Source organism: Oncorhynchus tshawytscha, linkage group LG22, assembly GCF_018296145.1.
Source record: "Oncorhynchus tshawytscha isolate Ot180627B linkage group LG22, Otsh_v2.0, whole genome shotgun sequence".
Lineage (NCBI taxonomy): Eukaryota > Metazoa > Chordata > Actinopteri > Salmoniformes > Salmonidae > Oncorhynchus > Oncorhynchus tshawytscha.
Genome location: NC_056450.1, coordinates 6,857,994 through 6,883,951, shown reverse-complemented (window position 1 = coordinate 6,883,951; position 25,958 = coordinate 6,857,994). Strand labels below are relative to the sequence as shown.

At 42.8% G+C, this 25,958-nt stretch overlaps 1 protein-coding gene across 1 annotated transcript; it reads right to left on the bottom strand.

Moving 5' to 3' along the window:
- Positions 1-414: 414 nt before the first annotated feature.
- Positions 415-22,499, bottom strand: LOC112221653 (ATP-dependent 6-phosphofructokinase, muscle type). Its single transcript, XM_024383857.2, has 21 exons — positions 22,314-22,499; positions 20,499-20,572; positions 20,143-20,220; positions 19,399-19,588; positions 17,353-17,518; positions 14,217-14,370; positions 13,949-14,044; positions 8,431-8,523; positions 8,097-8,222; positions 7,930-7,994; positions 7,737-7,800; positions 7,370-7,516; positions 6,832-6,902; positions 6,563-6,650; positions 6,126-6,278; positions 4,549-4,713; positions 4,152-4,213; positions 3,870-3,981; positions 3,630-3,729; positions 3,005-3,110; positions 415-2,596 (listed from the first exon to the last, which is right to left on the bottom strand). The coding sequence occupies exons 1-21, from the start codon at positions 22,393-22,395 to the stop codon at positions 2,407-2,409; spliced, it is 2,382 nt and encodes a 793-aa protein (XP_024239625.2). The 5' UTR covers positions 22,396-22,499; the 3' UTR covers positions 415-2,406.
- Positions 22,500-25,958: the final 3,459 nt, after the last annotated feature.

Sequence of the window (25,958 nt, the reverse complement as noted above, 5' to 3'; positions counted from 1 at the left end):
TTGAGCACTGAGTCAACATCGTAGGAAAGGTGATGGTTATGAATGTAGGCCTATGGAAGATACCAATGTGACAGTAGTCAGGGGTCATGAAGAAAGTCCAGACGTTTTGTCTGTGTATTGGAGGGAGGTCAAGTTTGCGCGAGAAGTGAGAACATTAGCAACTTTGGGTGTCTTTCCAATGCATAACATTACATTTTTCACAACACTTAGCTTACGAATGCCCGAAAGAGTTACCACTTTCGCGAGGTGACTGCAACTGTACTTCACTTAAGCAATAAGGATTTAACCTTTTATTTTATTTTTTAAGATTTGGTTATGATTTTTACGTCTTGACAATGCATTTATTTGTATTTTAGAGGAAATACATGACAAATTAGTGAGCTGTAAATCATGCACAAAATAAATCAGAAGAGCCAAAATCGTAACGTGTTTAATTATTGAAGCAGTAAAACGGGTTTCCAGATCAGGGCAGCACACACAGGGTTCACTGATTGAGAAATAAAAAAGTGCAAGGAAAAATGTTTGAGAAGATCAAAAAGAAGAGGATATGCAAGTCCAAAAAGAAGACAACAGTAAGAAAGAATGTAGCTCTTGTTTAGTTTATGAGTCAGATGATTCATTAAAACAGAAACATACATGCAAAACAGACATTCATGTAACATTAAAAAAATTACTCTTCCCTTTCATGCACCTCTTCCTTCTCCATATGCCAGGGGTCTCCAACATTTTCTAGCATGAGAGCTACTGTTAAATCATGTGAGCTACTCACAATTGCTTTCCTAGCTTTGAAACATGCACTCCTTGTATTTTCCCGAATTCTGTTCTCTGTTTTATTTTTTGTGGTTTGGGATTTATTTTTATTTAACTCAGAATTACAATTATTCATAGAGAAACAATGCAATTGTATGTTCTGAATCAATGGCAATGCTTAAATCACACCAGAATACAATCTTTCGGCCTGGAAAAAAAACAATTCTGATTTGAGTGTGGTATTCCACTTTAAATGCACATTTTGCGAGATAGGAACGTGCTGGTTTAGCAATGTTTTTGCAACTGCATATGTCATACCAGTTTGCAAAACAAACGCCCACCCAATTGATACAAATAATCATGATATAATTCTGCCAGGTAAACCTGGTTTTCAGTTGACATCAAAATTATTAGGTTTGGGGTTAAGTCTGTCTACCGAGAAGACAATTGTTATTTCCGCTAACTGGTATACGAAGTGAATGATAGGCAAACAGGCAAACGCGCACACCACACAGACATACAGGGGCAATATTGCGGGAAATGTATTGACAGATTTTGTTACGTTTGGGTTTTCTGCCAGTTGTGACTAACTAGGGGTAATGTAAATGTGGATTTGATAGTAGCCGGGAGCTTGGTGTGTGTGTGTGTGTGATATACTTGACAATCTGCAGAGTTCTCATTCTCAGCCCGAATCCAACCGCGATTGGCCCAGTCTTTTAGTCCTACATAATAATAAAACGCTTGATTGTATTTAAAGGCATTAATGACTCGTTTGCTGTCTAATGGCATGAATTATTGATTATATTTTATTAGGCTAAATTAAGACATAACGTGCGCTCACAGCTTGATGGATTGATTATACAAGGCTACTACGAGGTGGGTCGAGCAAAAATAATACATTATTTAGGCTATTGCTTGCTAAATGTTTCTGATCAGTGATGGATGAGCAAACAAATAAATGAACCACCACCTCCCAGCCAGAGAGCAATTAAGCAATATACAGACATAAATTCAGTGAAACAAAACCATATTGATTTATCAGTCAAGTCACAGGCATTAGGTCGGGTGTATCACAGGCTACTACCGAGTGAAGAGCAAAATACACGTGTTAGGCTACATAACATGCTTGCAAAATGTTCTAATCAGCGAATATGAGCAAACTAGAATAAAGATTATCACGAGCACTCACCTCAATTTAACTAACATTTTACCAGTCTAATTGTTACCAAATATCCAAAATATTTGGATATCCAATCTGACATTGATTTAGCAAGAGGAGTCCCCCCACACTTGTCGCAAAAAGAGCGCAATGGGGCAGTCACAATCAAAACAGTGATGAAATGAACCCACAAGACTGACTTTAAACAATTTGGGAAGTGCATGTATTTTTCATAACTATTTGGTGGGCTGCTCCAATTGGCCTGTTGGAGAACCCTGATATAGACATACATCAGAGGCGGCTGGTGGGAGGAGCTATAGGAGGATTCCTCATTGTAGTGGCTGGAATGGAAAAAAGGGAATGGAGTCAAACATGTGGTTTCCATATATTTGTGTTTGATATTGTTCCATTTATTCCATTCCAGCCATTACAATGAGCCCATCCTCCTATAGCTCCTCCCACCAGCCCTCCACTGACATACATGTAACATAGAACAATTACTCTTCCTCCTCGTGTTTCGTGGGAGGACATGCCTTCTTCATCAGTGGCGCTGGCATCGACACCCTCTTCTTGATAACATGCTCCATGTGGGCATGCTCAGATGTGTCCAGGCTGATGTTGTATTTAGCAAGGATCTTCATGATTGGCCTCAGTTTCAGCCACCACGATGTTTTGGGGATGCGGTGCCTGGACAGGACAGCAGAGGGGGGTAGAGAAGCCTTAATAGGAATGTTAGGGATATTTTGGCCCTGTCCAAGGAACAACCACTAGCCCTTACCTCTAGACACTTGTGGAGATCTGAGAGGATTGGTTAGCCATGTGGTGATAACAGGTGCAAGGGTTCATTTCTGGACAAGGCCAATATAAAAAGTGGTCCTTTGTAGCTCAGTTGGTACGGTATGGCGCTTGTAATGACACAGTAGTGGGTTCAATTCCCAGCACCACCCATATGTAAAATGGATGCACACATGACTAAGTCATTTAGGATAAAAGTGTCAAATATTATATTATTATAGAATAATCAGCAACTGCCACTTTCAAGTTAAGCGTCATAGATTTTATTTTTGAAAATATGTATGATTTAAAGGATCTTACACAAAGTCTGTCTGTTCCTTCAGCTCAGCAAGAGGCTGGAAGGTCAGTGCTCTCTTCTTCATGCCCAGCACACAGGCAGAGTCTGGGGTGTTAGCGAAGATACGACCTGGAGAACAGGAGAAGAAGATTAACTGTCACAGAGACAGAGATTTAAAAACAAGTATATGAATTTGTGAGGTATAAGCAGGGGTTATCTCACGTGGACAAACGCATGTAACAGAGGATGGTATCGTAGCATCTGTCTGTCAGATTTTCTACATCACTGATCATTTGGACAAATTACGATTTCACGGGCTTTCGAATTTTGGAAGAGGGGACATTTGGCCCATAGACTTGCCCGAAATATGCAGCGAGAGGGGGGTGGAGCTACCATCGTGCTTCAGCTCCTCATTCTAGTATATTGTCTAAGACGTCTGCCCCCAGAACTTAATCAAGCATCTGACGCAATTATGCAAGATTTTAGTTCTGGGTTTCCGAGATTAAACCAAGGGATACAACGGACACAAAATGTACTATCAATGGAAACATTTATTTTTTACATCCTATCTTCTACGTATGTGTACATTACAATTGCCACTAAGACACATGGGCTAATTGGAGACATCCCACAGCCTGTCTGTCTTACCGTGTCTATAGACCTCCTTGAGTTTCTCTGTTATCCACAAAACAGCCTTGGAACCCATTTTGGTGCCAAAGTTCCGGTCGAAAGGTGTTGGGGTGCCGCCCTGGGGAGAGGGAAGGTTGTATTACTGCATCTGAAGTCGACGTGCTGTATGTTCTGGAAAAGCAATAATATTAGGGACACTCTTCTACTACTTCTAATAGGGTGCCATTTGGGGATGCGGCATTGTCACTGTTAACAGACCTGTTGCATGTGTCCCAGAACGTTCTTGCGGCAGTCAAAGATGCCCTTGCCCTCCTCAGAGTAGAGGGCAAAGATAAAGTCTGTGGTGTAGTTGGCATTGCAGTTCTCATTCCTGACACACAGAGGAATAATCAAAAGGTGTACAGATGAGATCTAAACATGAATGTGATGTGTATATACACTGTTGAAGTGGCATGGCAGTTTTGGATTTTGGGAAAGGTACAAGCATGGTAGATAAATGAAATTAATGAAGGAGTTTGAATGAACTTGAATGAACCCCACCTGAGAATCAAACCTCTCTTCACATCTGTCTTCATCTTCTGCACGAGATGCTCTACGTTCATCTGTAAACCAGAGCCCGTCGGTCAGCACACCTTTGTACCATGTAAACTATATAGAGGCCAGTTTGTACCATGTATACTTTTATGTAGAGGAGAAACTTAAGCCTAGTCCTGGACTAGAAAGTATGTTCAATGAAGATTCTCCACGGACAGCGCCTCTCCAGGAATAGTGTTCATGACTAAGCTTAATCTGTGTCCGGGAAACTGGCCCAAAGATTTTCACAAGCTGACAGACTGGTGTAGACTATGTATGTGTCTAAAGCTATCCATGTCATGATAGAGACAAAGAGAGAGAGGGAGAGAGAGAGAGAGAGGCTGCAAGAAAGTGTTCAGCTCACCTCCAGGTCTCTAATACCAAATTTGTCCTCATAGATGTATGCAGCATCAGCCCCAGCAGCCAGACCTGCCATGGTAGCCAGGTAACCACAGTACCCTCCTGCGGTCTCAATGATGAACACGCGACGCTTGGTGCCTGCTGCTGACTGCTTGATCCTGTCACAGGTCTGAGGGGACAGGGAATAGAGAGGAGACGGGTTAAGAGGGTTTCCTCATCAGAGTATTTGAGCTGAGCGGAGCGAGGAGTAGAGCGTTCCCAATTTGTCACTGGAGCGTGGAGCCTTCTCACCCGCTCCAATTTCGCTCCAAGTAGCGCTCACTTCACGAGCTCAGGGTATGCCCGTGCCAGCATTAATTAGTAGTCTACTTGTGTGCTGCTATAGCCCCTTGCTTTATCTACTGTCATGGAGTTCGCTAAATATTTTCATAAAGAAACTGATAAAACACAGGTGCTAAATCAAGGTGACTTACAAAGATGAGGACCAAGAGCAAGAGAGGGAGTGTGGTGATGTAGAGTCCACAACTAAAGAATCATAGTGGAATCTGAAAAGACATGTGTACTGAAAACATAATGGTGTACTTACTACGTGCACATGCTAAAAGAAAGGAACGAGGCCGATAGAGGTGGTCATTGTAGCAAAGTATTTCTCAACGAAAAATCAGATCTCTTAAACGTTTCGTTCATTTTTGTTCTATTTTCTATACAATAGGCCATAATAGATTTTGTCCCAATAGGCCTGGCATATTCCCACGTTCAATGAGCTTTCCATTTTGATCTGGTTATTTTGCCTAAAAACTTTTAGGCCTACTTATAGAAAATAAATAATTAACTCTGCATCTCTGCCTAGTCTGGCAAGAGTGGCCAAGAGGGTGTTTATCATCCCCAGTGGCTCTGCAAGTGTTGAGAGGATACTCTCCAGGCACCATCGCATGTGCCTGAAGTCACAGACTGGCCAAACTTGTGTTTCTAAAAATTCATTCAAGCCTACAGTTGCACTCGCAAATGCTTCACAATGTCTTTCTTTGTAGGCTAGCCTTGAAATAATTGAAATACTATAGCCTAAATAATTCATTTTCGTTCCTTCTTAGGCTCCCTGTCTGGCTCCTGACTTATTTAGACTGTTTATATGCGGTTAATATGACATGTAGCCTATTTGAAATGGAGCGCAGGAGTTGATGAGCGGGATTTCCAACTACTCAATGCTCACATTCAGAATATGGAGGTTATGGTTTAGAGTAGACCATGTGCCCTAACTGTTATTGAGCTGGGCCATTAACATCTTTGTTTTTATGGGACAATTTCAGGTGCAGCAGCACCTCCCTGTTCCAGTTTAAAACGTTTTCACCCTACTGAACATGACCCAGGTGTTGGTGTTACTTATGGTGATGGTGTGTTCATGTATTACGGTACTGGCCATGGTTATGGTGTTGATATGTTACATTTCTGATCGCGGTGATGATGTATTACGGTACCGACCGAGGCGATGGTGTTGATGTATTACGGTACCGACCGAGGCGATGGTGTTGATGTATTACGGTACCGACCGAGGCGATGGTGTTGATGTATTACGGTACTGACCGAGGTGATGGTGTTGAGGGCTGTGTCAGCTCCGATGCTGAAGTCTGAGCCGGGGACGTTGTTGGAGACAGTGGCGGGGATGACCACCATGGGAATGCACAGCTCTTCATACTTATCTCTGCCCTGCACCAGCTCCAGACCACCCATATACGCCTGGGAGAGGGGACAGGAGGAGAGAGGAGAGGAAAAAGGGGAGGGAAGGAGATGCGAGAAGAGGGAGAAGAGCAGCAGGGGTTACACTACTGAGGTACTGGGCTTGTGTGTCTTTTGTAGTTACATGTGAGATCCCACATAGACATTACATTTACATTTGACTCATTTATCAAATTCTCTTATCCATGATGACTTACCTACTTTTAGAACATTGACTTGTGATTGTAAGACAGACACACATTAAAGAAGACATGCATGTGATGAGATAATCTTCTGACTCTTACCTCGAACCCTCCAATAATCACCAGAGAGTGGATATTGAACTTAGCGATAGTCAAGCTGATTTCCTCAATGTACTCAGAAGGAAGGACTCTTCAAATAAAGGACGATTTAGTTAGTAGTGTGAAATATCAGCGATTTACCGTATCACTGCCCCAAAAATGATTTTACATGTCAAAATGAGTTTTGTGTGCCCCTCAGTTCCACTCCTGCTGACAACAAAAACTATTGCACTGTATTCATCCTGCATCCTAATAATCATTCTGAGTAGTACCTCTTGGTGCCCAACTCAGAGCCCCCCTTTCCAGTCCAGCCTGACACTCCAGTCCAGGTGATAGGCTCAATCTGTGGAAGACAACAAAGTCAAGGGGTCAAGGGAGTGAGTTTTCCAGATTCACTGGACAAGAGTTACTGTACCAGGCAGAGGAGGCTGCTGGGAGGAGATATAGGAGGACGGGCTCATTGTAATGACTAGAATGGAATACATGGAACGGAGTCAAACATGTGGTTTCCATATGTTTGATACTGTCCTCCTATAGCTCCTCCTACCAGCCTCTTCTGGTACCAGGCCACACTTATTCTATATTTAGATTAGAGATGACCTGGATCTGTACACACAAAGCATCCAAGAGTGTTGATCTAGGATCAGTTGAGCCTTTTAGATGTTGCATGGACAAAAGGGACCTGATCCTAGATCAGCACTCCTACTCTGAGAAGCTTTATGAATATGGGCCCTGATAAAAAGAGGAGTTTTGGCTGAGAGGAATGGGCTCTGCCTAGTACGCAATGTGTAGTGCTTAGGGTGTACATACCTTTCCTTGAGCGAGACCCTCGAACCCGTCATGAACGGCCAACATGTTGTGTCCCTGAATGATGCCGATCCTCACTGCAGAACGCACAGCAGCATTCATACCAGCACATGGAGCACCAATGTTTACTATAGCCACGTTAATGTTGCTCTGAAGAGGAGGAGAGGAGAGGTAGAGAGGAGAGGTGACAAGAAGAGAATGGTGACACATTTCTGTCAGTGCTAAAGTCGTAACTAATTTAACTAATGTTACACCAGTAACTTGATTATGCCATTCTTAGTGCAAATTTAGACAAAATAAAAAGACCTAGCTAGCTAAGACAAAGTCAAACAGTTCCTTTACAGTTCATTATGTAGCTGTTGTTCCCCACCTTGGTATCTGGAGGGTTGATGTGGGCCAGCATCTTGTATGTGTTCCAGTTATTTTCAAAGCTCCTGGACACGGCCAACAAAACAGTGATGTGTTAGTAGACTGTGATAAAGTTCATATGTGACATCCGAGCGAGTAGTTTCAGCAATAGTGAAGCCATTGTAAGAGTGGTAAAAGTAGGCTAGTGTTCTTACTTTCCTCTGAGCTTGATAGCATCCTCCCATCTCTTCTCAGCCATGGCAGTAGTCACATCCTTAGTCTGGGGAAAGGGGGGGGGGGGGTCATGAATGCAAATTTACATAGAAGTTGAATCATCTGCCATCTCAGTCCATGGCTTAGTGGCTTAGTGACTGATACTGACCACTTGGACACACTCCATGAGGGGCAGCCTGACGGCCTGGTTACCGGACAGACTGACCACACAGGCCGGGGTCTCTGGAGTGGCCTCCAACAGGGCCATCACAGCCTCCACACCCATCCTGCTGCCCTAGGGGAGAACACACACCAGGGTTAGACACACACATCACGGTCAAACACAATCACGACACACCGTAGCTAGATACACACAAAGACACACCAACAGAGCCAGGACCACCTCCACACCCATCCTGCTGCCATGGGGAGGAGGGAGAACACACACACATCACACATTTAGACATGCTCATACGCACAGAGACAGAGAGAGAGAGACCTACCAGGATTCTGTCGAAGGCTGAGGGAGTGCCGCCTCTCTGCACGTGTCCAAGGACAGTGGTACGGGTGTCAAAGCCCAAATTCTTCTCCACCAGCTACAAATGTAAGAAGCACACACAAAGAGCTGTTAACAACTGTCAGTTTAACCATATTCAACCATGACAATGCAGTAGAATCATAGCACTTTAACTCTGAGGTATTATTTGGGAAATCGGCCCTATTGTGGGCTAAAATATGCTGACACATTGTTCTGTCAGTTTTATAGTCTTTTAAGTAATATGTTAATTGTGAATTGTGTTAATTGTGTAGCCGTTGTCCCCCCTTGGTATCTGGAGGGTTGTTGTGGGCTAGCATCTTGTGTGTCTTCCAGTTGTTTTCAAAGCCATCTTTTTGTGTGTTGCCTTCTTGATGCTGGAGTGTTTACGGACATATTCAACCTCTCCCTATCCCAGGCTTTTGTCCCCACTTGCTTCAAGATATCCACCATTGTTTCTGTACCCAAGCAAGCTAGGGTAATTGAACTAAATAACTATCGCCCCGTAGCACTCACTTCTGTCATCATGAAGTGCTTTAAAAGGCTAGTCAAGGATCATATCACCTCCACCTTACCCAACACCCTAGACCCACTACAATTTGCATACCGCCCCAACAGATCCGCTGACGACGCTATCGCCGTTGCATAGCACACTGCCCTATCCCACCTGGACAAAAGGGATACCTATGTGAGAATGCTGTTCATCGACTACAGCGCTGCTTTGAACACCATAGTGCCCTCCAAGCTCATCACTATGCTCAGGGCCCTGGGTCTGAACTCCGCCCTGTGCAACAGGGTCCTAGACTTCCTGACGTACCGACCCCAGGTGGTGAGGTTAGGCAACAACACCTATGTCACGCTGATCCTCAACACAGGGGCCCAACAGAGGTTTGTGCTCAGACCCCTCCTATACTCCCTGTTCACCCATGACTGCATGGCTTTGCACGACTCTAACTCAATCATCAAATTTGCTGACGACATTAGTGGTAGGCCTGATTACCAACAACAGTGAGACCGCCTACAGGGGAGGAGGTTAGAGCCCTGGCGGAGTGGTACCAGGAAAAGCCATCCACATCGACAGGGAGCAGTGGAGAGGGTCAAAAGCTTCAAGTTCCTTGGCGTGCACATCACTGAGGACCTGAACACTTTTAGTTGTTGCAGAAATTGACCCACTACGCTGTTTATTTTCTGCATCTATGTAAAAATTGTAATAAAAAATATTGTTTTACGGTTAGGAATGTTTCTTAACGTTAAGGCTCCCAATTTCAATCAAACGTTTTAACAGTCAAACACCTAGCCCTTCACAAACTTTGACAGATGCACCATTGACAGCATTCTGTCGGGCTGCAACACCGCCCTGTTACGGCAACTGCACCACCTTCAACCACATGGCTCTCTAGAGGGTGGTGCGGTCAGCCAAATACATCACCGGGGGCACGCTGCCTGCCCAAGAAGATCATTAAGGACCTCAGCCACTCAAGCCACGGTATGTTCACTCTGCTACCACCTAGCAGACAGAGACGGTACAGGTGCATCAGAGCCGGGACGAGAGACCAAGAAAATGCTTCTATACCAGGCCATCAGACTGTTGAACAGCCATAACTAACTGGCTACCTGCCAGACACTCAGCCCCGCACCGTGAGACTAATGCCTCATGTATAGAGTCAGTGAACGCTGGTCACCTCATATTCAGTTTATATACTGTTGTTTACTCACTGTGTATGTACAGTGCATTCGGAAAGTATTCAAACCCCTTAACTTTTTCCACATTTTGTTACGTTACAGCCTTACTCTAAAATGGATGCAATACAATAAAAATCCTAATCAATCTACACACAACACTCCCCAAAGATGAAAACAGATTTGACATTTTAGCTAAATGTATTAAAAATAAAAAACAGAAATACCTTATTTAGATGAGTATTCAGACCCTTTGCTATGAGACTTGAAATTTAGCTCAGGTGCATCCAGTTTCCATTGATCATCCTTGAGATGTTTCTACTTGATTGGAGTCCACGTGTGGTAAATTCAGTTGATTGGACATGATTTGGAAAGGCACACCTGTTTATAAAAAGGTCCCATAGTTGACAGAACATGTCAGAGCAAAAACCAAGCCACGAGGTCAAATGAATTGCCTGTAGAGCTCCGAGACAGGATTGTGTCGTGGCACAGATCTGAGGAAGGGTACCAAAACATTTCTGCAGCATTGAAAGGTCCCAAGAACACAGTGGCCTCCATCATTCTTAAATGGAAGAGGTTTGGAATCCCCAAGACTGGTCGCCTGGCCAAACTGAGCAATCGAGGGAGAAGAGCATTGGTCAGGGAGGTAACCAAGAACTCGGTCACTATGTCAGAGCTCCAGAGTTCCTCTGTGGAGATGGGAGAACCTTCCAGAAGGACAACCATCTCTGCAGCACTCCACCAGTTGTACCTTTATGGTACAGTGGACAGACGGAAGCCACTCCTCAGTAAAAGGCACATGACAGCCTGCTTGGAGTTTGCCAAAAATGCACCTAAAGGACTCTCAGACCATGAGAAACAAGATTCTCTGGTTTAATGAAACCAAGATTGAACTCTTTGGCCTGAATGCCAAGCGTCACATCTGGAAGAAACCTGGCACCATCCCTACGGTGAAGCATGGTGGTGGCAGCTTTATGCCGTGGGGATGTTTTTCAGTGGCAGGGACTGGGAGACTAGTCAGGATCGAGGGAAAGATGAACGGAGCAAACTACAGAGAGTCTTTGAATGAGTCTTTGAGTGGCCCAGCCAGAGCCCAGACTTGAACCTGATCGAACATTTCTGGAGTGTCATGACTCTCCTGGTCGAGGATCCAAGGCCTCAGATCAGCTTGGCAAATGAACGACAGAGAGACGGGGGGGCTTGGACAGTTTTATGACACTTTCACACCCTGTAGTGAATCAAGTTATAGTTATAGTTCTGGCTTTCTAGTAGCAAGATTGCAATTACTTTGTTAGAGTGAAGATTTTGTAACGTAACAAAATGTGGAAAAAGTGAAGGGGTCTGAATACTTTCCAAAGGCAAATCAAATCAAATGTATTTATAAAGCCCTTCTTACATCAACTGATATCTCAAAGTGCTGTACAGAAACACAGCCTAAAACCCCAAACAGCAAGCAATGCAGGTGTAGAAGCACGGTGGTTAGGAAAAACTCCCTAGAAAGGCCAGAACCTAAGAAGAAACCTAGAGAGGAACCAGGCTATGAATGGTGGCCAGTCTTCTTCTGGCTGTGCCGGGTGGAGATTATAATAGAACATGGCCAAGATGTTCAAATGTTCATAGATGACCAGCAGGGTCAAATAATTGTTGAGGGTGCAACAGGTCAGCACCTCAGGAGTAAATGTCAGTTGGCTTTTCATAGCCGATCATTCAGAGTATCTCTACCGCTCCTTCTGTCTCTAGAGAGTTGAGAACAGCAGGTCTGGGACAGGTAGCACGTCCGGTGAACTGGTCAGGGTTCCATAGCCGCAGGCAGAACAGTTGAAACTGGAGCAGCAGCAACTGTTCTCATCATAATACTATTACTGTAAGTACCATTTCCTTTTCCAAATTATATACTGTCTATACACATCACGTATTTATATTCTGGATTCTCACACATGCTCACTCTAATATATCTCTGTGGATTGTTGTTACAGTGGGGCAAAAAAGTATTTAGTCAGCCACCAATTGTTCAAGTTCTCCCACTTAAAAAGATGAGGCCTGTAATTTTCACCATAGGTACATTTCAACTATGACAGACAAAATGAGGAAAAAAAATCCAGAAAATCACATTGTAGGATTTTTAATTCATTAATTTGCAAATTATGGTGGAAAATAAGTATTTGGTCACCTACAAACAAGCACGATTTCTGGCTCTCACAGACCTGTAATTTCTTCTTTAAGAGGCTCCTCTGTCCTCCACTCGTTACCTGTATTAATGGCACCTGTTTGAACTTGTTATCAGTATAAAAGACACCTGTCCACAACGTCAAACAGTCACACTCCAAACTCCACTATGGCCAAGACCAAAGAGCTGTCAAAGGACACCAGAAACAAAATTGTAGACCTGCACCAGGCTGGGAAGACTGAATCTGCAATAGGTAAGCAGCTTGGTTTGAAGAAATCAACTGTGGGAGCAATTATTAGGAAATGGAAGACATACAAGACCACTGATAATCTCCCTTGATCTGGGGCTCCACGCAAGATCTCACCCCGTGGGGTCAAAATGATCACAAGAACGGTGAGCAAAAATCCCAGAACCACACGGGGGGACCTAGTGAACGACCTGCAGAGAGCTGGGGCCAAAGTAACAAAGCCTACCATCAGTAACACACCACGCCGCCAGGGACTCAAATCCTGCAGTGCCAGACGTGTCCCCCTGCTTAAGCCAGTACATGTCCAGGCCCGTCTGAAGTCTGCTAGAGAGCATTTGGATGATCCAGAAGAAGATTGGGAGAATGTCATATGGTCAGATGAAACCAAAATATAACTTTTTGGTAAAAACTCAACTCGTTGTGTTTGGAGGACAAAGAATGCTGAGTTGCATCCAAAGAACACCATACCTACTGTGAAGCATGGGGATGGAAACATCATGCTTTGGGGCTGTTTTTCTGCAAAGGGACCAGGACGACTGATCCGTATAAAGGAAAGAATGAATGAATGGGGCCATGTATCGTGAGATTTTGAGTGAAAATCAGCAAGGGCATTGAAGATGAAACGTGGCTGGGTCTTTCAGCATGACAATGATCCCAAACACACCGCCTGGGCAGCGAAGGAGTGGCTTCGTAAGAAGCATTTCAAGGTCCTGGAGTGGCCTAGCCAGTCTCCAGGTCTCAACCCCATAGAAAATCTTTGGAGGGAGTTGAAAGTCCATGGTGCCCAGCAACAGCCCCAAAACATCACTGCTCTAGAGGAGATCTGCATGGAGGAATGGGCCAAAATACCAGCAACAGTGTGTGAAAACCTTGTAAAGACTTACAGAAAACGTTTGACCTCTGTCATTGCCAACAAAGGGTATATAACAAAGTATTGAGATAAACTTTTGTTATTGACCAAATACTTATTTTCCACCATAATTTGCAAATTCATTCATTAAAAATCCTACAATGTGATTTTCTGGATTTTTAATCTCATTTTGTCTGTCATAGTTGAAGTGTACCTATGATGAAAATTACAGGCCTCTCTCATCTTTTTAAGTGGGAGAACTTGCACAATTGGTGGCTGACTAAATACTTTTTTGTGGGAATTGTATTGTATTTGCGAGACATTCTACTGCACTTTTGGAGCTAGTAACATAAGCATTTCTCTGCAGCTGTTAAAAACACCTGAAAATCTGTGTATGTGACCAATTAACTTTGATTTGAAGTAACCTCGTCCCCAGAGAGTGAGCCGGTTGGTGGATGGAGCAACGCTAAAAGAGGTCCCAAAACAACAAGCAAACAAACTCATTTCAACTGCGAGATACAGTAATATGAGGGAGAGCTTGCCTTCTTGATGTCTTCAGAGCTAATGGGGTTTCCAGCTCTGTCCATAGCTCCCTCAGCCACAATAATCACATTCAGACGAGATCCTCTGGCTCGTTGCTGTCAGAGACCAAAGACACAAGATGTCAGCCTGGTGATTAGGTACCAACGATGGAAACCGATGAGTGGGATTAAGAATTCTGTTGTAATGTGGTGTGTTTAAAAAGTAATTCAATATGGATAAAGGAATCTTTCAGGTCAGAAGTCAGTCTGTCTGTGCATGTAAACCTACATCAGCCAGTCTTCTGCACAGATGCCCCTCCCATCCCTCATCTGGGGGCATCTCTGGGATGAACACCCAGTCAGCACCACAGGCCAGAGCAGTCACCAGGGCCAGGTAGCCACAGTGTCTACCCATCACCTCCAGGATGAAGGTCCTCTGGTGACTGAGGGGAACAACAGAATAACCATCTTTGTTATAAACCAGGTTCAGAGGAGAAAACTGAAACAGGGTGTGTGAGCGACATAGTGCTGGGTGATTAACCAACATGTATTTATTTTTTTGTTATAAAACAAAGACATAAAAATAAAAGTTTTTGAACACCTACTCATTCAAAAGGTTTTTCTTTATTTTTTACTATTTTCTACATTATAGAATAATAGTGAAGACATCAAAACTAAGAAATAATACATATTGAATCATGTAGTAATTAAAAAAGTGTTAAACAAATTAAAATATATTTTATATTTGAGATTCTTCAAATAGCCACCCTTTTCCTTGATGACAGCTTTACACACTTGGCATTCTCTCAACCAGCTTCATGAGGTAGTCACCTGGAATGCATTTCAATTAACAGATGTGCCTGGTTAAAAGTTAATTTGTGGAATTTCTTTCCTTAATGCGTTTGAGCCAATCAGTTGTGTTGTTACAAGGTAGGGGGCTTATACAGAAGATAGCCCTATGTGATAAAAGACCAAGTCCATATTATGGCAAGAGCAGCTCAAATAAGCAAAAACAAATGACAGTCCATCATAACTTTAAGACATGAAGGTCAGTCAATACGGAAAACTTCAAGAACTTTGAACGTTTTTCAATTGCAGTCGCATAAACCATCAAGAGCTATGATGAAACTGTCTCTCAAGAGGACCGCCACAGGAATGGAAGACCCAGAGTTAGCTCTGCTGCAGAGAGTAAGTTCATTACAGTTGCAAGCCTCAGAAATTGCAGCCCAAATAAATGTTTCACAGAGTTCAAGTAACAGACACACATCTCCACATCAACTGTTCAGAGGTGACTGTGTGAAACAGGCCTTCATGGTCAAATTCCTGCAAAGAAACCACTACTAAAGGACACCAATAAGAAGAAGAGACTTGCTTGGGCCAATAAACACGAGCAATGGACATTTGTCATTTATTTAGAATTCAAGGCACACTTAACCAGCATGGCTACCACTGCATTCTGCAGCGATATGCCATCCCATCTGATTTGCGCTTAGTGGGACTATGATTTGTTTTTCAACAGGACAATGACCCAACACACACCTCCAGGCTGTGTAAGGGCTATTATACCAAGAAGGAGAGGGATGGAGTGCTGCATCAGATGACCTGGTCTCCACAATCACCAGACCTCAAACAAATTGAGATGGTTTGGGATGAGTTGGACCGCAGAGTGAAGGAAAAGCAGCCATTAAGTGCTCAGCATATGTGGGAGCTCCTTCAAGACAGGTGAAGCTGGTTGATAGAATGCCAAGAGTGTGCAAAGCTGTCATCAAGGCAAAGGGTGGCTATTTGAAGAACATCAAATATAAAATATGCTTTGTTTAACACTTTTTTGGTTTACTGTGTTATTTCATAGTTTTGATGTCTTCACTATTATTCTACAATTTAGAAAATAAAGAAAAACCCTAGTAGTTGTTCTAAAACTTTTGACCTGTAGTGTAAGTTCAAGTATTTGAATTCCGTTTAGTTCTGGGGTTTTTTGTGAGCCCAACGGTGTCATTTGCTCTAGAGAGAAATCAAATCATTCACGAAAGAAATCAAGTCAAGGACTATGTGAGATGCTGGGCTGAAAGGAGTTGTAGTTTTCATTAAGCAAATATTCAACCTAGTTCAGTGCAGAAACATGGTAATTAACTACCATGACCATAATCCATTGCCCCTGTTCTTTCCGGCTGGAACAGAGATGGATACACTCTTATGCCTGCTAAATTAGGTTAGATACACACAGACCGCATGAGAGAGGAATGTACACAACAGAACAATGAGAGGGATAGAGGCAGTTCGTGAAAGTATGCCTTGGCTTATCTACTTTGAATAACAGGTCAAACGATTTAGTCAGACAGCTCTGCAGCATAAATAGGATGACTAACAGTACAGAGATAACGTTAGATGGATGTATGGCTGGCTGGCTGCTACTGCCTTAGCAGAGATGAGATGATGACTAACAGTACAGAGATAACGTTAGATGGATGTCTGACTGGCTCGCTGCTACTGCCTTAGCAGAGATGAGATGATGACTAACAGTACAGAGATAACGTTAGATGGATGTCTGGCTGGCTGGCTGCTACTGCCTTAGCAGAGATGAGATGATGACTAACAGTACAGAGATAACGTTAGATGGATGTCTGGCTGGCTGGCTGCTACTGCCTTAGCAGAGATGAGATGATGACTAACAGTACAGAGATAACGTTAGATGGATGTCTGGCTGGCTGGCTGCTACTGCCTTAGCAGAGATGAGATGATGACTAACAGTACAGAGATAACGTTAGATGGATGTCTGGCTGGCTCGCTGCTACTGCCTTAGCAGAGATGAGATGATGACTAACAGTACAGAGATAACGTTAGATGGATGTCTGACTGGCTCGCTGCTACTGCCTTAGCAGAGATGAGATGATGACTAACAGTACAGAGATAACGTTAGATGGATGTCTGGCTGGCTCGCTGCTACTGCCTTAGCAGAGATGAGATGATGACTATAAGGAATACAAAAAATTAAGTCATCAAATAAAAAAAGTAATATACACAACTGAAATATTTCATTATTTCATAGTTAATTTCCTCTTTTTCTATTGATTTATACCGAATGGACCTGACAGAGACAATGGAATATTTCCTATGTTTTAGCAATTGAAAAAGCTCTAAAATAATTTTGTCATTATTTCATAATGCATTTAGTGTTTGAAAAAATGATGGCAACGGAAATCGAAAACCATGAGTATTTTTTAAATAATCCAACTGAACCCGAACCAACCTTTAAAAAGCACTCATCGCTCAGCACTAGATTGTGCATGCCTGTGTGTCAGGCTGCTGTTTATGGAGTGTGTCGAAGTTGTTACTTACAGTAATTAAGCCCATCAACTGTGTGTGTGTCTGCTTGTGTTGTGTGCGCACAGTTGCAAATTTGCGTGACAGTGATGACCTCTCCTCACCTCTGTGCGGTAGTGGTGATGGCATCCACCACCTCTATGATGCGGTGCAGAGCAGAGTCAGTCCCGATGGTCATGTCTGTCCCACAGAAGTCATTGTCGATAGAACCCACCATGCCTACGATGTTCAGGTGGCACGATTTCCGGGCCTCGTCATCTGTAATTTTACCTGGAGAGCAAGCATGGTAACAAAGTAGTCAGTCATACACTGTCAGTCAAACACAGCAGCCGTTTCACCAATGTAACCAGACCTGGGCTTAAATAGTATACAGTTGAAGTCAGAAGTTTACCTACGTTTACCTACACCACACCAAATATATTTAAACTCAGTTTTTCACAATTCCTGACATTTAATCCAAGTAAAAAATCCCTGTCTAAGGTCAGTTAGGATCACCACTTTATTTTGAGAATGTGAAATGTCAGAATAATAGTAGAGAGAATTATTTATTTCAGCTTTTATGTCTTTCATCCCAGTGGGTCAGAAATTTACATGCACTCAATTAGTATTTGGTAGCATTGCCTTTAAATTGTTTAACTTGGGTCAAACATTTTGGGTAGCCTTCCACAAGCTTCTCACAATAAGTTGGGTGAATTTTGGCCCATTCCTCCTGACAGAGCTGGTGTAACTGAGTCAGGTTTGTAGGCCTCCTTGCTCGCAAATGCTTTTTCAGTTCTGCCCACACATTTTATACAGGTTTGAGGTCAGAGCTTTGTGATGGCCACTCCAATACCTTGACTTTGTTGTCCTTAAGCCATTTTGCCACAACTTTGGAAGTATGCTTGACTGATGTCTTGAGATGTTGCTTCAATATATCCACATAATTTTCCTACCTCATGATGCCATCTATTTTGTGAAGTGCACCAGTCCCTCCTGCAGCAAAGCACCACCACAACATGATGCTGCCACCCCCGTGCCTCACGGTTGGGATGGTGTTTTTTGGCTTGCAAGCCTCCCCCTTTTTCCTCCAAACATAACAATGGTCATTATGGCCAAACAGTTCTATTTTTTGTTTCATCAGACCAGAGGACATTTCTCCAAAAAGTATGATCTTTGTCCCCATGTGCAGTTGCAAACCGTAGTCTGGATTTTTTATGGCGGTTTTAGAGCAGTGGCTTCTTCCTTGCTGAGCGGCCTTTCAGGTTATGGCAATATAGGACTGGTTTTACTGTGGATATAGATACTTTTGTACCTGTTTCCTCCAGCATCTTCACAAGGTCTTTTGCTGTTGTTCTGGGATTGATTTGAACTTTTCACACCAAAGTACGTTCATCTCTAGGAGACAGAATGCGTCTCCTTCCTCAGCGGTATGACGGCTGCGTGGTCCCATGGTGTTCATACTTGTGTACTATTGTTTGTACATATGAACGTGGTACCTTCAGGTGTTTGGAAATTGCTCCCAAGGATGAACCAGACTTGTGGAGGTCTACAATTTATTTTCTGAGGTCTTGGCTGATTTCTTTTGATTTTCCCATGATGTCAAGCAAAGATGAGTTTGAAGGTAGGCCTTGAAATACATCCACAGGTACACCTTCAATTGACTCAAATTATATCAATTAGCCTAACAGAAGCTTCTAAAGCCATGACATAATTTTCTGGAATTTTCCAAACTGTTTAAAAGCACAGTCAACTTAGTGTATGTAAACTTTTGACCCACTGGAATTGTGATACAGTGAATTATAAGTTAAATAATCTGTCTGTAAACAATTGCTGTAAAAATTACTTGTGTCATGCACAAAGTAGATGTCCTAACCGAGTGGTTGAAAAACGAGTTTTAATGACTCCAACCAAAGTGTATGTAAACTTCCGACTTCAACTCCATGTTTTCTTTCAAATACTTTCATTGTGCTTGATTGAGTTTTCCTGGCACCATGGAACCAATGGAATAGCCTAAAAAGTGCAAACTTGCCAATTTGGCCCTCCAGGCAGACTCAATGAAACACTCAAAGAATTTTGGAAGAAAACAAATACTATTTGAACCCATGTCTGGAATACACTCAAAGTTCTTAGGGCTTTCCTATGGTTCCCGGGGTTTGGGGGCTCAGTCTTACCGGCTTTGACCAGGTCGACCAGCAGAGTGGCCCACTCCTTCCTGAACTGGTTAGCTCCAGTCAAGCTACCGTCACCCCCAATCACACACAGGTTGGTGATGCCCAGCTTGACCAGGTTCAGGGCAGCCTTCATGCGGCCCTCCCTGGCTCTGAAGTCCATGCAGCGGGCACTGCCGATGACTGTGCCACCCTGGTAGAGAGAGACTCATAGAATTAGAAGAAATAATGGACAAAGTTGTGGACTGCAATTTGGTGGAGCCTGTTAAAAATCATTGAAGACCCAGATGGCCAAAACAACAGTGTTTTTAAACTTTTCTAAACGTGATCTTTAGTGATGCATGTGAATCTTGCATCTTGTCTGCAGCTCAACTCTAGGTCGGTTTGAGCACTGAGAATATGTCAGGCCATCATGAAAGAGAGGCAGCTCTGTAATCACACCCTGCTGGGATCTTTCCATGGTGTCTGGCCACATCCAAACTCAACTTAAACACCCTGTGTACGTGGAGGTCAGCTTGTATTACTGGAGCCAACCCCTGCTCTCCCTTAGTTACAGTAGGCATTGTCTATCCATCTATGAACACATTTGGTTGTGTGTTTGTATCGGTCTCTAATATTAAAATAAACCAGTACTCTTGGTTTCTTGTCATTCATTTACTGTAATACCCTCTCTAAACAATGACAGCTTATGACAGTTGTGTACTGTATTGGCATCAGTGCTTGTGAGTGTGTGATAACAGGACTCACCAGTTGCAGCATCATGGACACACTCTCCCAGGTGGCCAGTTTGATGTTGTCTCCTCCATCCACCAGACCCTGGTAACCCTGCACACATCATCAACACAAATACAAACTCCATTATCATCTGAAATGGGAGACAACACCATGCTACTACAGCCACACAACTTCTCACTTAATGTGGGTTGTGATAGAATCCATTTGGGGGGGTATTTCTTAAAACTTCAGTCAGATAAATCACAATGGTAATCAGGATCAAATGGATAGTAAGAGGCCTCTATGGGTGATCAGCAATGATATAGGCAACACATTATCGAGTGAATAAACTTGGATAACAGAACTGTGATTCTACTGTATGACTTTACCTCATGAACAAAGTAGACCTTGGCTCCGGTGTAGATACCAACTCTGACTGTGGCCCTCACGGCCGCGTTCATACCTGATAGTCACAGATAGACAGACAAACATGGGTTTACAGGATTGACTGAAGGCTTATACATGCTTATAACAAGTTATAAAGTGCAATGCACAATAACGAGCTGCTTGTCAAAGCCAAACTGTGACATACACATGGCCACATCTCACAGTGGCAGTACAGTAGTTATGGCGTAAAACAACCCGTTTAACAAATGCTAACATGAAGAAGTTTACATTTGGATTTCAGCATCGTCATCATCAAACACATTAATATGACTTTTATAGCACCTAAGTGGCTTGATACCCACATATCGATGCTTTATACACATATTTAATGTGTACCAAGCATTGACATATGGGTATCAAGTCCCTTGACATTTGTGTTTTGTGCTCAAGAGTATTTTGGCTACAACATCCGCCTGACACTTCCAAAATGGCTCATAAACTTATTTTCAGAATTGGAATAGAGAGGTGTCATGTCTGTAAACAGATCTGGAGACTGTACTCTATCTTCTCTCCATGTTCAGAACACTAAAGGCCAAGATGTGTGGGTGCGTGTTGTGATTGGTTGGTTGGTAGACAAGCATGGTACGGGACTGTCTCTTGTTACAGTAGAGCAGCTGAGAGAAGAGCGTGGCCATATCCTTCATACCGTGACGTTCCACAAAAAAAGGTCAGAGGGTCTAAAATTAACACCAAATTAGAGGGGGAGACAGACGGGGAATAGGCGGGAGATAAGTGGCTTAGAGAAAAGGTTATGGGACACATTTGGAATCATATATCTAGCAATGGTTTTCATTTTTTATTTTTTATTTAACCTTTATTTAACTAGGCAAGTCAGTTAAAGAACAAATTCTTATTTACAATGATGAAACAGCTAGACAAACATCAGTCATAATAATAATGTTTAATAGCCACTACACCCTATACCTAGCCGCACTGGCAATGTCTCTTGCAACAACTTAGTAGAGATCTGTCCAAATAAATATAATGTAATGGTATTTACTGGTGGGCCAGCTAAGGTATTATGTGAATTTAAAGTATAAACACAGTCAGCACTACTGAAATGTAGTTATATGACTTTGCCAGTAAACTACAGTCTCATTTTACTCTACTTTTATTTGTCTCTCAACAATCATGGAGTAGTACACAAATTTGAAGCATAAGTTATGCAACTTGAAGATAAGAAGTGTACTCTGCTAGGGAAAGATGCAGGTCAACAATGTTTGTGTAGATATTGCCAATTTGAGATCCTGGTCAAGTTGGGAAGTTAAGTTATCTGTATCGGGTGTCAGCCTAAAAAGTCCCGTGGCTCTAAGGGTTCAGGAAAGCTATCACGCTGTACTCATCACGTTGTCCTCACTGCCCTGCCAACCACAGTAAAGATAAACCTAAAAGCTAAAGACATTCATCAACTCCTGACACCTGGCCTCTGGGACTAAGTGATCATGAAGACACATAATTCCAGAATCTAACTGGCATAACTGATCGCTCAGTTGCCCAAATCTTCTTTGGCTGCTTTTAGCTTGCTTTGGATGTTCTTCAGAGATAACTCCAGCCCTAACTCAATAATTCAACTCGGGGTGTTGAGTTAATATAAACTGTGATGATTTGATTTCACCTACAGAGCTGGAGGTCCTCACAGTCAAACCCAGACTATTGCAGGACACACACAAAAACCTCCACACACAGTTACAGGCACACAAAACAGTTACAGGCACACACACACACACTGCCTCTCTGACGTCACACACACTTCTTACCTTGGGCATCACCACCAGACGTCAGCACGGCTATAGACCGGCCGATGCCCATCTTGGTTGGATCCATGCTTGTATGTGACATGGTGTCCACAGGGCTCCACACCAACTAGGTGGTGGCACTAAGGAAGGAAAGGAAAAGGATAGATTGGCTGCTATGGCTGCTACCCTGTTTCTCAAGAGAGAATGGTAAGGTCACTGGCTTTATAAGGACACTGCCCCATAGCCCTGCCCCCGAATCTCTCTCAAACACGCACACACACACAGCCTTGTTTAACTGACCACACAATTCAGTCCCATTCAAAATCCTACTTTCCCTCACACCTAACCTATTCCTAACCCTGGCTCCTATAACCCTAACTTTTACCCTCTATAAATAACATTTGACCTTGCGAGGACTGAAAAATGTCTCCAGTTGGTCAATTTTTGTTTGTTTACTATTCTGGTCCCCACAAGTATAGTTAAACACATCCACACACACACACCTCATGACTGAACTAAATATACATCACAGTGACTGTCACCTCCTAGAGGGCACAGTAACAGAACATATGATAGAATGTAGGCTACATTTAAACATGCTTGAGGGATTAAAATGTGAACATTTAAAACTAATAAATTATAATACATTCATCTCTGAGACCAGAGACCTTGAAGGGTCCCTGTGTTCAAAAATAAATAACAAATGCGACTCTACCCACATCAGGATACTGCTAGTAGACTGCATGTCTGTTATGTTTTGGTACACCCAGCACAGATGATATGAGAAAACCATGATAACATAGAAACTGTAAGTCACCATTAAGTCAAAAGTGACATCGGGACCAGGCTTATGCATGTCAAAGTGACGACAATGGCCGTAGCCTAGGAGTTGGCAAGACACACAAACAGATCTGGGACCGGGATAGACAACCCCACCTGCATGAATGTGGCAATCAAAAGACACGGGCCACAGACAGTGTGCTGGGTCATCTCTACCCCCTGTCTACGTGTCCTTTAATTAACCTGCTGCTTCAGAAACAGACAGGGTACATTTCAGATAACCCCAGCAGTAGAGAATTGCTTACGTGATCATCATGTGTTCCTCATCCAGTATGTGTTACATATACTATAGTCTTGCTGGTCTCCACCACCCCCAGTGTCAGAGATACAGTGGCTGTGGTAAGAGATTACTTGCTTCCTGAAAACACTGTCTTTAAAGTAACTGTCCAGTGTTTCCAGATTTCTGTTAAATATGACCTATAATTAATTACAATATGCATGAAATTGTTTTCCTTCCAAAAATGTTTGAATTAAGTATGTTCAAAAGCAGCCTTTATGTGTTGGAATGGTGTGGGCGTACCCCAACGACATAATGTGTGGGCAGTATACCAGCCATTAAAAATATTCATGCGAGTAGACCTCTAACAATGAACGTAGCCTTAAAATGCTTTTGGGAAACCGTGCCCAGTTTGACATACACGTTTTAAAAAAATAGTTTGAACCCTTTTTCTCTCCAATTTATGCTTTGGCCACAAATACAAGTATAGGACGAGTCAACGACATTATGAGGATGAGTTAACATAATATACACTATTAAAAGTGAGATTTTCACTAGACAGATACTTTAATTTTAGTATGGCCCAGTAGAAATTCAGGGAATGTTAAAGTTATTTGTCAATCACCCGTAGACACACATTATAAATTGTAATCTGTTATGAGGTTGTGGGGCAGAAAAGTTCAGATGAAGACACACGAAATATTTTAACATGCCAAGCAGAACAGTTGCCAAAGCCAATGGTATGCGCTACAGGTCGCGTTCTACATTGCAGTCGCACACTAAATCTCCCAAATACTTTTGTTGTGCTTTACATGCTACTAACTGAATCAATATATGACTGCAATGTAGACTGCAACGTAGATGACGTAACATTAAATAATTGGTAAATGTGTGTCGCGTGACTACTTTACAGGTGTCTGGTGTGTGATGTCTGGAACGCGACCCTAGTCTTGCTCTTCTTCAGAAGTGGTAGCACAGGACAGGGTATTCATCTGTTATGCGGTATAGCCCAGTTAAAGGGAATGTCATACACACTCCCCCGCAAAAGGCTTCAGATTCCAATTTCATACATACAGCGCTAGTCAGTTGACACAGAGGGCTGGATTCAATTCAGGTTATAGCTCGATTGAAATGTAAAGGCAATGATCCCGCCTTCGTGGACTGCATTCACGGTAAAAGCAGCGTCGGCTCAATCTGAAATTACCTTTACATTTTAAGGCGGCTCTTCTTGGTCGTCATTGTAAATAAGACTGGTTAAAAAAAATGAAGAGACACTAGTCTGGCTCTGCGAGATTGCTGTAGTTGATTGACACTGTGCATCAGAACCTAAAAAGCAGTCTGGCTCTGCGAGATTGCTGTAGTTGACACTGTGCATCAGAACCGAAAAAAACTATTTCAGTAAGTATAGTTTCCAACGGGCTTCACGACCATGTCATAATAAAACTCACAAAACATGCATAGTACGAGTTTTACACGCCCTGAAATCTACACAATCTGATTTCGGGCCTCATTTCTTTAGTGTTTAACACGAAACAATGCTGACATCTATATTGACCCAGTTTTATGAAAAATTACAATCAAACATCGAATCAAATCTACATATTCCCCTCATCATTTCCGGAAGATCATTTAATTTAAATATTTGTAACATTGATCAATCCACAAACTCCAAATAGTGTCCAAATGGGTTCAGTGGTCTAGAAAATATCAACATTGATTTGACAATTCATTTTCTTTGTTTGATTCGAATGAAACACTTTTAATGTCACATTCTTGGATACTGTAAATATGGGCAAAAATAAAAGGATTTATTTAACTTTGGCAGCGATTACAGCCTTCAGTTTTCTTGGGTATAACACTACAAGCTTGGCACACTTGTATTTGGGGAGTTTCTCCCATTATCTGCAGATCCTCTCAAACTCTGTCAGGTTGGATGGGGAGCAATGCTGCACAGCTATTTTCAGGTCTCTCCAGAAATGTTTTACCTTAAGTTAAGAACAAATTCTTATTTTCAATGACGGCCTAGGAACAGTGGGTTAACTGCCTGTTCAGGAGCGGAACGACAGATTTGTACCTTGTCAGCTCTGGGATTTGAACTTGCAAACTTTCGGTTACTAGTCCAACACTCTAACCACTAGGCTACCCGGGGTTCAAGTCCAGGTTCTAGCTGGGCCATTCAAGGACATTCAGAGACTTGTCCCGAAGCCACTCCTGTGTTGTCTGGGCTGTGTGCTTAGGGTCGTATTCCTGTTGGAAGGTGAACCTCTGCCCCAGTTTGGAGGCCTCCACCATGCTTCACTGTAGGGATGGTGCCATGTTTCCTCCAGACGTGACACTTGGCATTCAGGCCAAAGAGTTCAATCTTGGTTTCATCAGACCAGAGAATCTTGTTTCTCATGGTCAGAGCCTTTTACTGAGGAGTGGCATCCATCTTGCCACTGTACCATAAAAGCCTGACTGGTGGAGTGCTGCAGAGACGGTTGTTCTTCTGGAAGGTTCTCCCATCTCCACAGAGGAACTGTCAGAGTAACCACCGGGTTCTTGGTCACCTACCTGCTCAATTTGGCCGGGCAGCCAGCTCTTGGTGGTTCCAAACTTCTTCCATTTAA